Source organism: Orcinus orca, chromosome 17 (genome assembly GCF_937001465.1).
Source record: "Orcinus orca chromosome 17, mOrcOrc1.1, whole genome shotgun sequence".
Lineage (NCBI taxonomy): Eukaryota > Metazoa > Chordata > Mammalia > Artiodactyla > Delphinidae > Orcinus > Orcinus orca.
Window position 1 is genome coordinate 51,571,695 of NC_064575.1, and position 15,642 is coordinate 51,587,336.

At 36.8% G+C, this 15,642-nt stretch overlaps 1 protein-coding gene across 10 annotated transcripts in view; it reads right to left on the minus strand.

Moving 5' to 3' along the window:
- Positions 1 to 15,642, minus strand: part of RNF19A (ring finger protein 19A, RBR E3 ubiquitin protein ligase) — an 80,018-nt gene that overhangs the window by 41,777 nt on the left and 22,599 nt on the right. For all 10 annotated transcript variants that reach the window (XR_007472465.1, XR_007472464.1, XR_007472463.1 and 7 more), the window contains one exon: positions 10,672 to 11,437. Coding sequence is in view for 7 of the 10 variants with exons in the window: in XM_033438199.2 (XP_033294090.1) it covers positions 10,672 to 11,345 (674 nt within the window). In the remaining 3 variants the exon portion in view is untranslated. The remainder of the gene's footprint in view (positions 1 to 10,671; positions 11,438 to 15,642) is intronic.

Genomic DNA, 15,642 nt, shown 5'->3' on the forward strand with positions numbered 1-15,642 from the left:
TGGTATTAGGGTTTTTTCTTCTTTATATACTTACATATTTCTAATTTTTACAACTACTTGTTAATGCTAAAATCAGGAAGATAAAAGAATTACCTATTTAAAATTATAATGACTATGGATCAGCTACACCTATCAGTTAATGGCAAATGAGGCCAATTCATACATTTTGTGAATATCTTGTGTTTATGCATAAATTCTCATATTTTTGTTTTTAAGATGCATGGCAGAAGTTGTCTTTGGTGCCAATCTCCTAATAAAAGGTACACAAACTCTAATTTCTCCATCAGGAAATTTGTTATTTTGCTTCAGAAAAAAAACCTGAGAACAGCAGATCTGTGACTAATATCTATTTTCTGAGTTAATATTTTTGGCACTTTAAGAATTTCTGACTTAAAATAAATTCTGGGCACTCTTAGACATTTATCCCAGAGAAATGAAAACTTAAGTTTACACAAAAGCCTGTATACAAATGTTTACAGCAGCTTTATTTGTAATAGCCCCAAAACTGGAAACAGCCCAGATGTCCTTCTTCAACAGGTGAATGGTTAAACAAATTGTGATGCATATATACCATGGGATACTACTCAACAACAAAAAGGAACTACTGATACACTTAACAACTTGGATGAATCTCTGGGGTATTATGCTGAGTGAAAAAAGTCAGTCTCAAAAAGTTACATACTTTATGATTCTATTTTTTTTTTTTTTGCGGTACGCGTGCCTCTCACTGCTGTGGCCTCTCCCGTTGCGGAGCACAGGCTCCGGACGCACAGGCTCAGCGGCCATGGCTCATGGGCCCAGCCGCTCCGTGGCACGTGGGATCCTCCCGGACCGGGGCACGAACCCGTGTCCCCTGCACCGGCAGGCAGACTCTCAACCACTGCACCACCAGGGAAGCCCTATGATTCTATTTATATAACATTTTTGAAATGACAAAATTTTAGAAATGGAAAACAGATCAGTGGTGGCCACCAGTTAGGAATGGGGTGGGGTCAAGGAGCAGGCAGGAGCGAGGTGGATGTATTTAAAAAGAGCAATATGAGGGATATTTGTTGTGATGGAATTGCTCAGTACCTTGACTATGGTGGTAGATATGGATACACAAACCTACAGGTGATAAAATGGTATATAACTAAATACACACACAAAGATAAATACAAGTAAAACTGGGGAAGCCTGAATAAGATTCAATATCGATATCCTAGTTGTGATATTGCTTTATAGCCTTGCAAAATGGTACCACGGAGGAAAACTGTTTGAAGGATATAAAGAATATCTCTGTGATATTTCTTACAACTACACATAAATCTACAATCATTTCAATAAAACTTTCAATTAAAAAAGCCTAGTGTTTGAAAGAGAAACAAACAAGTCATCTATGCATAAGAGGCTTTTGTAAATATCAAACATTTTGCCTAGAAATTTAGGGGAGTTTTTCAGGGCTCCTCTTCTTACTGGAATAAAATTTAAATAATAGTTGTAACAGAGATTTTTATTGAATTTCAAGATAATCTATTAAATTATGCAAAATGTTAGGAGTAAGGAAGTTCCTCCAATTTTGGACCTCTTGCTTAGTATCTTAGTATCTCACCCTTTAAACTTAAATTTTACATATGAAATTCCAATTTATTTATTTATTTTTGCGGTACGCGGGCCTCTCACTGCTGTGGCCTCTCCCGCTGTGGCGCACAGGCTCCGGACACGCAGGCCCAGCGGCCATGGCTCACGGGCCCAGCCTTTTCGCGGCATGTGGGATCCTCCCGGACCGGGGCACGAACCCGTGTCGCCTGCACCGGCAGGCGGACTCCCAACCACTGTGCCACCAGGGAAGCCCCCAATTTATTTTTGATAGGCCATTTTCCAACTACCATTGTCTATCATAAACGTGTTCAAACACGACTGAATTAAAGGCAATTTAAACCAACACAGGGTAATCTAGGAAAGTTCCATTTCCCTGATGGCTTATTCATTGGAGTCTCAATAAAAAGAAAACAATTCTTGAAAGACTCTTTATTTTCTCCCAAGTTATAATCTAAAGCAGTCTTTATAATAGTAGTAATTTCAGTGAAAAGGAAATGGCATTCTCTTCTAAACCTCTTCTCTACCCTACTTTTTCTTGAAAAAAGGAGGGAAGGCGAGAGACAGAATGGGGAAACCCGTGTGTGTGTAGGGGACTATGTTATGACCAACTATTTTTTTAAGTCAGTCACAATTTATAAAAGCAGAAGAAAAGTTTAGACTACCAAACTCCACTTCTACCACTTATTACCTGTATAATTTTATGTAAGCTACGCAATCTCCCTACAACTAAGTTTTCCCAAACATAAAATAGGGATTCACTAAAGTTTGGCTTAGCCTCAGTATTCAGCCAAAAACAGCTTCAGCTTTGGCCTTGACCTTTAGAAGGCCAAATAAGCAAATGACTGCTTCAATGACATTTCTAGTACCTCTGCATTTATGCTTGATTAATGACCATTATCATTTCTACATCTACATAAATAATGTAAGTAAAAAGCTTACTGCTTTATATGGTGAAATCTTACTGGACAACTGAAGTATAAACGTACACCGTGCTGCAAGAATAAAATGCAGTAATTCTTAGTGATGATTGTGAAAGCCAAATTTAGACACAAGCTTAAGAACTTTCAAATAATTAAATAGGGAAACAGATTTACAGTAAATATGAACATCGAGATTGCTTTAACTAGATAAATCTAGGAAGAAAATATTCTTTCTGGGAAAACAAATATTTATAAAAATATATGAGGTAGATTAGCAGAAATTGGGCTATATTATAATTCTAACCTTTGTAGAGGCTGTTCAGTGTACTAGTATATCACTAAGCAAAACTTTTAAGAACTGACTTAATTTCTAGTTAGTGATTTAGGCTATCTAGAGACAGCCTTTCAAGAAAAAGCCCTTTTAGGGAATTCTTCACATCTTGACAAGAAGAATTAAAAACAGAATGTCAATTTTGCCATTTCAAAATTTCACAAGTTCCAAAATCTGGCAAAATATCCATAAAAACATGAAGGGTTATGGCGAAAAAACTGAGGACTCATATTTTCTTTTCAATAATCAGATTTCCAAAGAGCTTTATAAACTGCTTTAAGATAAAAATTACTTAAAGTTTTGAGTCTAGAGACTTAAGCTTGTTGAAAATGACTGCTTATAGATATCTATTTAGAATTTTTAAAATATGCAGTGTAATTACCGGGAGCAAACTAACAGCTGACATGTTAGCTAATTAGTTAATTACCATTCCCGCATCATGATGTCAAACATTTAATATGATGGCTAATTTTAAAAAATTAATTCTTAAAATAAAATTTTATATTTATTCCTGTATCTCAAAAGTTCATCACTGGTGATATTTGACTTTGACCTTGGATGAATACTGATTAAACATCTGGCCACTTGGCTTTTGTGAAAATGTAGATTTTGATGTATCGCAAAAATTAGGACATAATAGGGCTTCCCTGGTGACACAGTGGTTAAGAATCCGCCTGCCACTGCAGGGGACACGGGTTCGAGCCCTGGTCCAGGAAGATCCCACATGATGCGGAGCAACTAAGCCCGTGTGCCACAACTACGGAGCCTGCACTCTAGAGCCCGTGAGCCACAACTACTGAAGCCCACGCGCCTAGAGACTGTGCTCTGCAACAAGAAAAGCCACCACAATGAGAAGCCTGCGCACCACAACGAAGAGTAGCCCCTGCTCGCCACAACTAGAGAAAGCCCGCGTGCAGCAACGAAGACCCAACGCAGCCAAAAATAATAAATTAAATAAATTTTTAAAAAATTTAAAGGCTCCGTATGCGCAGGCTCAGCAGCCATGGCTCACGGGCCCAGCCGCTCCGCGGCATGTGGGATCTTCCCGGACCGGGGCACGAACCCGTGTCCCCTGCATCGGCAGGCGGACTCTCAACCACTGTGCCACCAGGGAAGCCCTGCAGTATTTTTTTAAATAGAAAAGCTAAAATGTCCTACCCCAGAGCTAAACATTTAACTCCCATTCATCTAAGCAAATTCCAAAGAAAAACAGGATTATCTTTAACAATACTAACCAAATATTTTCATGACTGTGAATTTTGATAACTATAAAAGTTAGGGTATTTTGTCTAGAACCTTTTTCTTATGCTAACAATTATTGAGAGTTTACTATGTAAGTGTTCCGTTTTCATACACATTCAATCTTAGTAACTGTGTTAAGCACATTCTATTATATATCGAGCAATTAAATGTACCTAGCATTCACATATTTTGAAAACAGAATGTCAGGACTCTTGAAGATGATTTTCATTTGTGGGAGCCAAACTTATTTTCCACTGGAGAACAGCTCTCAAATTATAATGGAAGCAAATGGTAAAACTAAATTAAATACAAAATATTTGCTTTATAGAAAATTTTCAATGCTCTAATGCATTAGGTATTATTTGAGAAAATAACAGGCTCAGCAGAAGGTCACAGAAATAACTGAATAATACTAGTTAACTAAGTAAACATCTCTGGCTTAAACAGTACACAAATCTTGGTTCAGAAGATAGTTCCATTTCCTTCTATGATCCCTTATTTAACTCAGGTCTTACTTTCTGTCTCTATTTTTCAGCTGAAGATCTCTAGTTACTTGAAATGTTTAAACATTCCTACTTAGCAGCAGTGGAGGGATAGGAAGAAAGTGGGAAAGACAGAAAAGGACTGAAACAGGCAGTTTTTCCAGAAATATTTTCTATTTGTTGGATTGTTAATAGGTGAAACATACTAAGAAAGAACTCAGTGGTCAAGTTAGGGACATGCTAAGCAAAATTAAAGTATTTTTTTGTTTGTTTTTTTACTATAGGATTTGCTAAAATAATTTTTAACATACCAATAATGTACATATATAGTAAACATTATTTTCCAAATTTATTTGACCATGACATGTATTTCCTGGGAGTGTTTCACAGTACTAGAGTTCTACAAATTAGCATTGAGGAGGTAGGAATACCAACTAGGGTCGTATACTCTGCCTAGAGCAAATTCCTCATGAAGGAACAAGTAAGAAGAACAAACTATACCAAACATGAAATGGAATCCTAAGAAAGATACAATAGTCTCAATAAAATTTTTAATTAAAAAATGAGAAAAAAGAAAAGAAAGATTATCCAGGAGTCCAAGATAACTTTTCCCCCAAAAGCACAAAGCTTTAACACAACCTTTAAAGAACAAAGAAAATATAATCAGAAATACCAAAATTACTTGATCCAGTTAAGGGGAAAAGTCAAGTTTTATATTCAAATCAACAGGCTCATGATCCCATTAGCAAGAAGTTACTATTATTCCGTGGAAAAGGAGTGACTTAATTAATATATTTGAGAGACGGTTTAGACAAAGTGAGGCTCATCTCCTGGTTCCCCCTTTCAGGATCTGCTTTCCTAGAGAGGATGCTTTCTGTTCTGCTTTCCAGTACATGCTGTAGGGGAGGGGAGGTCTACGGTTGTAGAGAACCGCCCAGATTATTTGCAGAAGTCTGTCTAATTTCAGGGTGGAGTGTTAGGCCATTTGGGATGCATATCTAAAGCTAACTTCTTTAGTTAATTAAAAGAAGTAAAAGAAAGCTGATATGTCTCCTGTGTCTTATGTATGAACTCGGTTCTTGTTTTCTCAGACACATGTACTTGTTTCCTCAGGAGAAAATCAAAGTTGGACCTGTTCTCTGTTCTAAAAGGTTAGCCTACAAAAGCATTTCCAGCATGTCAAAAGACGGGCAAGTTATGGCTAAAACTCTTCTTTGGAGGACGGGAATGAGAGTCATATAGATAGAATAAAATTCTAAAAATACATGTTCCTTAGTTCCTAAGCCTATGGTGCCACTCCATTATGAACAGTGTCCATTATGAACAGTATCTTCCACCAGAGTAAGTTATTATTTACAGCCATTTAAATGTCAGTAAATCAGCTCAAAGCTTAACAAACCTGATTATAGTTGAGCACACTGCTTAAAAATGGTTTATTAACTGTTCCTAAGACATACGATTTACATTAATGGCATATATTCAGATTTGTTCATTCAATAACTCTTTATTGAGCATGTGGTTAACCTGTGGTTATAAAGAAAAAACTACTTTTTATTTTTACTCTTGAGGGGCTCACAGACATTAAATCATTAACTATATTCTAGTATAATAAATGTTCCTGCATATTCAAATCTCCCCAGTAAAGTCAAAAGCACTCACATGAGATGACATGGATAATGTGTGCTAGTAGAAGGGTAGTCTTAGCCAATTGAAACAAGTGATGACAGAAACCAAGATGCCAGTTTTTTGCTATCTGCCTAGACAATGTACAAACTAAGCCTCCTAGGGAGAGGTAATAGATATTTTTATCCAAGGCAGGTCTTATGCTTCCCCTCCTACATGTCCCTCACTGTAATTCTTTTCCTCAGCCATGGCCAGATTTTTCTCTGAACCTGTATAGACTGGCATGTTCTAGAAGCAGTCCAGATAACTTCACCCCGGTTAAATCACAGCACACAGGTTTGGCCTCCTAGACCCCTTCGCAAGAGGGGCTTTCAGAAATACATACTGTCCTTTAAACAAGCTTAATCTGCCCTGGCCCTCAGAAGAGAGGAAAGACTATTAGGTCAGAAACCCTCAGAGGTCTCAAATAGAAACCAGGTCAGGTTTTCTTTCTACTCTGAGCTAAGGGCAATATTTCTCAGTGTGTTAAACTACATGTTTAAGTAAAACTGGTGTCAGATACAGAAAATGGTCATTTTGGTAAGTATCAAAAGCAAGAGGAAAACATAATTTCACATTTAGCATTTCTGGAAAAAAGTCTTTCAAGTGTGTTGTACAATGAAAGGGATTAAAATACTACACGCATGCCTGTGGTCCTAGTACGTACTACTGGCTATGCATTGCTATGAATAACTGTCAAACAGTCAGATATTTACCAGTATCCTCTGTGCCAGATTTCAGTAATAAATGGAGTTTAAATAAGAAATTTCTTTCTGTGAATCCAAAGATTTTAATAAGTTCCAAGAGGGCAGAGATTTTCATCTTTTGTTAGTTATTAAAAATTCCCAGTACCTGGCACACGGGTGCAGTAAATATTTGAAGAACTGTCTGATTTAAAAAAATAAAAACAAAACTTCAGAAATGGAGATGAGGAGTGATAAATAAGAACTATAAAAAGCTTCCTGTGTGCTAGGAATTATGCTACCAATAACATTAAAAACCTTCTCAATCCTTAAAACATGATAGGATAGAGATTCAAAATCAGGTCTGTCCACACTCATGCCAAGTACAATCGTAATTTGTAATGAGGTCTTATGCAGTATTCTATGTTTTCAAAGCATATGTATAAATTTTGTCACAGGTGATCTTTTCCACATAACACAACCATAAAACCTATAACGTAATCAAGTATATAAAATATGCTCTTACTAATCTAGTGAGCCAGCATAAATTGAATACAAATGAAAATACACAAAGTGATTAATCCCTGTGACATGTTTTCTTTGTCCTTTGTGCGTAAGACTACTAACAACCACCAAAACCAAAAATTACTTTATAGCCAAATTAATCAAGACTAATTCTCTGTTAAACTTATGTAACAATCAAGTGGTTTTCATAATAAAGGAATCTATTAAAGTAGGTGTTTCTATTATTTTAAGATTATTTTATACTTGAGTTAACATTCATGTCTTCCTCTCCAAAATACTTAGAATACCTAAGCCATATTATTTTTTAACAATGATGTCTCAATAAGAAGAAAATGTGAAAAATACCTGAGTATGAGATTATGAAAAAAATTTAAATTTACTGAGAAATGTCATATACACCAAAGGCTTTATAAAGAATAATAAAATGAATACCCCCTGAATCTACCACACAAGTTAAGAATAGTATCAGTAGGGTGATCATATAATTCACAACCTGACTGGAACACCTGAAAAAGAAAGGTAATGCTATTAAAATTTACACCAGTACAATAAGCATGAATTGGAACTATCTTGGGCAAACCAGAACCTATGGTTACCTTGTTTATCTGTGGCTTTAGAAGTTCCTTGATTGCCCCTTTGAAGTTCACATCCTTCTTCTTCCTCACAAGAGGTAACCATGAGACTAAATGCATTTATCCATTTTACTGTTAATGAACTTTTTTGTTTGTTTCTTTGCTATTATGAACATTCTTAAACATGTCTCTTAACTAGATGTCTCTTGGCACACAAGTAAAGAGTTTCTCTGAGGCATTTAACTAGGAGTGGATCTTCTAAGTTACAGGATGTGTGTTCAATTTTACTAAATAATATAGCAGTAAGTGATCTAATCAATCTATATTTTCTTTTAGTTTAATTTTGTCCTTTTATTTATATAACTTACCTCTGTAATCTGTTTTGATTTTGTTTTAATTTATTATATGTGGTGACAATCTAATTTTTTCCCCTTAAATAGCTAATTTTCACAATTCTATATGGTGAATAATCAATTCTTTCCCAGTTGGTTTGGCATTCTTCCCCCCAAATCAAGTTCTTTTTTTTTTAATAAATTTATTTATTTTATTTATTTATTTTTGGCTGCACTGGGTCTTCGTTGCTGCGCACGGGCTTTCTCTAGTTGTGGTGAGTGGGCTTCTCATCTCGGTGGCTTCTCTTTGTTGCAGAGCACAGGCTCTAGGTGCGCAGGCTTCAGCAGCTGGGGCACGCGGGCTCTAGAGCGCAGGCTCAGTAGTTGTGGCGCACGGGCTTAGTTGCTCTGCGGCCTGTGGGATCTCCCTGGGCCAGGGATTGAACCTGTGTTGCCTGCGTTAGCAGGCAGATTCTTAACCACTGCGCCACCAGGGAAGTCCCCAAATCAAGTTCTTAGACAAGTGAGAATCTACGTCAGCCCTATCTATTGTGTTCTATTAGCTTGATAGTGTTGATATTATCCACTATGATGACATGATCCATCAACCCAGCACAGGAGAACATACCTATTTAGTGACCAGAAAGCTTGTGCTCCTGGATTTACTCTCTCAATCTCTCCTGGTCACAGGTTCTGACATGAAAGCCTCCTTTTAATTTGTTCCATCATTTTCACACATTTTCTTTTAAAGCTATTAAATGCTTAAAGGAACTTGTGAAACACCTCTTATCCTGGGGTTCCATGAAAGACAGTTAGAAAATCACACTTTGTCCAGATGAAATGTAAAATACTTCTGTTTGAACTCTTGCTATAGGGTATTTGCTATAATGACTTGCAAAAGGCTTTTTTTTTTAAACCTAAAATTTGTAATCAACTTGAAATCTACTCTAATGAATGTACACACCTGCATTAGTGAAAATATTCTGCAGGGGTCCACGGGATCAAGAGTGATACAATCGTACCTAAGCTCTTCTTCTCTAGCTCAAATTATTTAAAGGCACTGTTCATTATCCCTATTTTCTCCCCATCTTTTTCTTGAGAATTTAACCCTTCACAGGTCCAGAGTTTGCTTCTACCATACACCTGGAAGCACAGCCAACCTTGGCCCAGTTTAGATAGTATCTTTAATATATTATTTTGTTATTTATGTTACAGTACAAGCATCCTGCAGTATAGGAGATCATAATAAAAATGTGATACTGAACAGTACCTCCGAGTCCTTCACACAACTAATGAATTCATAAAATGTTAAATAATTAGATAATCTAATATTTTTAATGCTTTATGTTTCACAGAAATCCCTGGTGGACAGTCAAGTGCTAGTGATACCTGGGAAAACTGGTGGAATTTGCACAGGTTAGAAACATACTATTACCTTTCTCACTTAAAATTATGGAATTGGTAGACTAAATATAATCTGAAAATTTGCTGCTCAATAAGTTTTTAATAATGGATTTGATCAGAGTCCTGAAATTGTCATTTGATAAATCAAACTCACATTTCAGCCTTGTCTCTGATTATACCCAGATAATCTTGGAAGTTCTGGGTTTTCCCAAACTCTTATTTATAATCTCTGGCTTACTAATGGTATGCTAAACTCATCCAGGGTTTATGGCTTTCCTTATTCGTGAAAAGCATATGACTATTTTTTTCTAGTTCTGACAACCATACATGGTAAATACCCTATTAACAGGAGCTGCTGTTAACATAATAACCAAATATACAAGCAAAATTATTTTACTTTAAATATTGGGAAAATGGTATTTGTAATTCAAAAACTTGAGGCAAATGAAGTATTACATAACCTTTAGATCTTGTGTCTCAAGAACACATCAACTCATGAACACATCATACTGTGGCACGCATTAAGGTGCCTTTCAAAAGGGTCATTTAAGTTTAAATGAGTGACTCCCCCACCAAAAGCAAACAAACAAAATGTCTGCTCATTTCATCTATTATAACAAAATAAAAATTCTCCAAATGGATGGGGAAAATAAATAGGACTAGATCCTGCACTCTACCATCTTATCATTTTCTTCTGAAAACAGTCTTAAGTGATGCAAAGACAATACAAAAATGAGTAAGACAAGATTCCTGCCTTTAATATCTAACATTGTCCCTGACACATGGTACATACTCAACATATTTTTGTCTACTGTCTACTGAATGAACGAATTACCTGGCATGTTAAGATTTTTCTTTTGAGTAACAGTCAGCAAATTCTTATTTTATCCACAGAGAAAAAAATTAACTCAAGAAAAATCAAACAAAATCTTCTTACCCACAGTCTGGAGCTGGACACCACCTACAATCAGGATCCGCAACGAGCCACCGTCTAAGCATAAATTCTTCATATTTTTCCATCAAGACATCATCACTTAATATCAAGCGAATATCGTGGGGATTAAACCGTTCAGTACATTCTGGGCAACTGATATTAACCCTACTTTCAGAAATTTCTATCCTTAGGTATTGTCGTAAGCAATCCACACAAGATCTATGATGACAAGTCATTATCTCAGGAAATCTGTCTTTAGAATGCCGTAAAAGGCACAAGGGGCACTCTATAAAGTCTCCAACTTGTTTGCTGATAGAAGTTAATCCATTGTCAGAGGAGGTATTTGTAGAGAAAATGGAGTTCTTATCAGTACATATTTCGGAATGTATACTTTCAATACTCGCAATTCCATCCACCCCGCCATTTAGCTCCCTTGATTTACGTTTGTTATCCTTTTTCCTCCGAAACAGAGAGCCTATTGAAATTCTTCTTTTTTTGGGTGCCTTTTTGACTGAAGGCAAGCTCACAGATGAAGCAGAAGACTGAAGATCTCGATCTGAACCCATTTGCCGATGTAAACTCATGTCTAAAATGCTCATTAGAATTGAGTCAGGGTCTGTGTTTACACACAGCCCTTCATTATATTTAGAGATAAAACCTGTTTCTTGTTCTTGCATTCAGATTAAGTCATGATGTAAGAAAATCCTATTTGGTTCCTTCAGAGAATTCTTGAAGGAGTTCAATTTATGGTAGACTTATCACAGATGTTCTGAAAAGCAAAACAAAAACACCAAGATTATTTAATTGCATGTTTCTTAATAAACTTACAAACTCTCTATGAAACTTCAAACAAGTATGTTCTTTAATCATTAGTTTTTGGTTTTGATTTTTTTAAATAAGGCCAGTTTATTGAGTAGTCTACAAGAGAATATAAAACCAATGCTGATATAACACGGATGTTACTTAATCTTAAGAGTCTAGATTTGAGCTGACCTTATTCTTAAAATCTTGTACAGGGCTTCCCTGGTGGGGCAGTGGTTGAGAGTCCGCCTGCCGATGCAGGGGACGCGGGTTCGTGCCCCGGTCCAGGAAGATCCCACATGCTGCGGAGTGGCTGCGCCCGTGGGCCATGGCCGCTGAGCCTGCGCGTTCGGAGCCTGTGCTCCGCAAAGGGAGAAGCCACAGCAGTGAGAGGCCCGCGTACCACAAAAAAAAAAAAAAAAAAAAATCTTGTACAAAACTTATGATTTTTATCACACTCAAACCTCAATGATTCCCACTGCCTTTAGGAGTTTAAAAAAAATTGACAATAAAATGGACATGCAAATACAAATGGCTAAGTAGAGCTTACACAATTGTGAAGAACAAAGTGTGTGGGGGGGCAGGGGATGCTCTTACACTGCCAGATATAATGACTCATTATAAAGTTACAGTAATTAGGAAGACAGTGTGGTACATCACAAAGATGGATACAAAGGCCAGTGGAACAGAACACAGTCCAGGAAAAAAGTCCCACATATACACATGGATACTTAACTTATTGCCAAAAGTGACACTACTGAGCATAAAGAATGGCCTTGTCAAAAACAAAACAAAAACAACATAGTACTGTTTTACTGGTTACCATCTGAGAAGAGAAAAGGAACTTAACCTATAGCTAACCCCCTGCATAAAAATCAATTCATGGTTCATAGATCTAAATGTGAAAAGTAAAATCATAATGCTTCTAGGAGTTGACAGAAGAGAATATTTCAACAAAAAGATTTCTTAAACAAAACATACTAAAGTACTTACCATAAAATGAAAGATTGTTAAATTGGACTACAATAAAATGAAGAGACAGTATTAAGGGAGTGGGAGAAGACATTTGCCACATAAAACTAATAAAGGACCAGTATCCAGAATATGGAAAGAATACTTAGACGTCAACAAGACAAAGCAGACAATATAATAGAAAAATGGGTGAGGGACATAACAGGCACTTCACAAAAGAATATGAAAAAGTGCTCAACATCATTTGTTGTACACATTAAAGCCACACTGAGAGACCACTACACACCCAGCAAAATGGCTAAAATTCCAACTGACATTTCCAAATATTAGCAAAGATGTTGACTGCTGGTAGGAGTTTGGAAAACTACTTTGAAAAACTGTTTAACAGTATCTACCAAATTTGGACACATGGATACTCTATTATCCAATTTATACTCCTAGATATGAATGCACGAGAAATGAATGCACACATGCACCAAAACATCTACATAACAATATTCACAGCAACACTAGTTATAATAAGCCCAAACACTGGACACAACCCATATTTCCATCAACGGTAGAATGGATAAACAAGTTGTGGTATATTCATTCCACATTCTGGTATATTCTGGTATACCAGAAAGCAATGAAAATGAACAAAATACTGCTACTCATAAAACAAGAATGAATCTCTCATAAAAGGATGTGTACTATATAATTCCATTTAAATAAAGTTCAAAACCAGACAGAGCTGGGCATCCCTGGTGGCACAGTGGTTGAGAGTCCGCCTGCCGATGCAGGGGATGCGGGTTCGTGCCCCAGTCCGGGAAGATCCCACATGCCGCGGAGCAGCTGGGCCCGTGAGCCATGGTCACTGAGCCTGGGCGTCCGGAGCCTGTGCTCCACAACGGGAGAGGCCACAACAGTAAGAGGCCCACGTACCGCAAACAAAACAAAACAAAACAAAAACAGACAGAGCTAATCTATGATGTTATAAGTCAGTACTGTAGCTACCTTTTGAGGAGAGGCACAAAGGAAGAGGCACATGTATAGTGGTTACAAAGGTATGTTCACTTTGTGATAAATCACTGACCCACAGATTCATGATTAATGCATTTTTCTCGGTGATTGTTATACCACGATTAAAGGTCAAAGAAAAAAAAAAGCTCCCTGAGGTGATATCCACACAATTTCACTCAGGCAAACTTTACTCATGTCTATCAGTTTATATTTTCCCATCATCTGCAGCATATTCCCTTAATTCTGAGGGAAATATAGAGTGTGATGGTAAATGAACTAAAAATTTCTGCATATTTTCTTCTTTATAGTTATTATTTTCTCTTGCATCTCAAAATGCTTTCTGTACTCCAGGGTTCAATATATGTATCAATGAACAGAACTGTAGAGGGACTCTATCTTGGGGATTCTGTTCTAAGAATTTATCATTTAAAACATTAAACCAGTGGTATTTAATGAATATCAGCTAGAGAATTTTTCAAAACACACTTTTAGAAATTTGATACCCATATAATTCATTATCCAAAAAAGAACCTAGTAAGAGTGAATGGAGGTGCTATTAATATTTAAACTAGGATAATGGGGCAAACTAGAACATACTGTCATCCCACTTAGGAAGACTTCCTAAAACATTCTGCAAATAAATAGGCATCAAAGGAAAAGAAACAAATTTGAATACTAAAAAATTTAATATTTTTATATGGTAAAAAATACTACAGAGTAGGATGATGTGATAAATTAGTAAAACATGTATAACAATGAACAAATTTCCTTAGTATACAAACAGCTTTTACACATAAGTAAGAAAAAGATGTACAACCTAGCAGTAAAATGAGCAAGGATATAAGGAGGAAGTTTGGAGAAAAAGAATTACAAAAATTAGGAAGATAGGAAACAGTGTTCAACAACACTAAAGAAATGAAAATTCAAACACTAGATACACCATCTTTGTACACATCAGACTGACAAAGGTTGAAAGGGTTGGTGAACGTGTATTGAAAGAAGCACCTCACATATTGTTGGGAGGACCGCAAATCAGCGCAACTCTGGGGAACCAATTTGGCACTATCTATTAAACTTCAAAACTGCTTTGACCAGCAATCCTACATGTAAAATTTATCCTTCAGAAAATATGACACAAGTGTGCAAAGAAATACTGTGCAAGGAAACTCACTGCAGCCTAGCTGATACAAGCAAACAAAACAAAACAAGGCAAACAAGCCCCACACAAAACCTGGAAATAACTTGAGTCCCACAGGGAACTGGTAAAAATAAAGGAGCCAACCACAATTTACATGTAATGATAAGGAAAAGATCTCGCTACATAATACTGAGTGAACAATAATAACTGCAAAATAGTATGTATAGTATGAACCCATATGTGGAAAAAAACGCACCCACAGAGGTTTACATGTACCTACACAATTTCTGGAAAAATGTTAAACCATTAACAATGGCTACCTTGGGGAGAATAATCTTTAGTATTCACTTTCTGCTTTCTGCATAGTTCACAATTGTATCATGAGCATCTATTGCGTATAGTTTAAAAAAAAAAACCAGCTAAGGGCTTCCCTGGTGGCGCAGTGGTTGAGAGTCCGCCTGCCGATGCAGGGGACACGGTTTCATGCCCGGGTCTGGGAAGATCCCACATGCCGCGGAGCGGCTGGGCCCGTGAGCCATGGCCGCTGAGCCTGCGCGTCCGGAGCCTGTGCTCCGCAATGGGAGAGGCCACAACAGTGAGAGGCCCGCGTACCGCAAAAAAAAAAAAACCCAGCTAATTGAACCCCACCAACGACAACAAAAAAGGTATTCCACTCTAGAGCTACCCAATCAAATTGAGGATGTGGTCCAGAACTTGTATATTTTGAAAATGTTCCTCAGTAATTTAGTTGCACACGCTGGTCAAGAACCACTAATTCTAAAGAGAGTCTGCTAAACACTTTCACTTAAAAACAGAATTCTATAGGCTTGGCCTCCAAAACAAGGCTCCTTGCTTTTCATTAGTTCAGGTACTGAAAATAAAAGTGCCATTAAAAAAAAAAAACAACACCTCAGTTTATAGTCATTTTCAGCCTATGGGGCTATAGTGAGGTAGTACTTAAAAACCTATGTATAGAGATACGAGAGACATTAAAAAAAACCCACATAAATTAATGACTATCTGTAGAAAAAATCCATGAAAGGTGTCTAAAAGCATGTGAC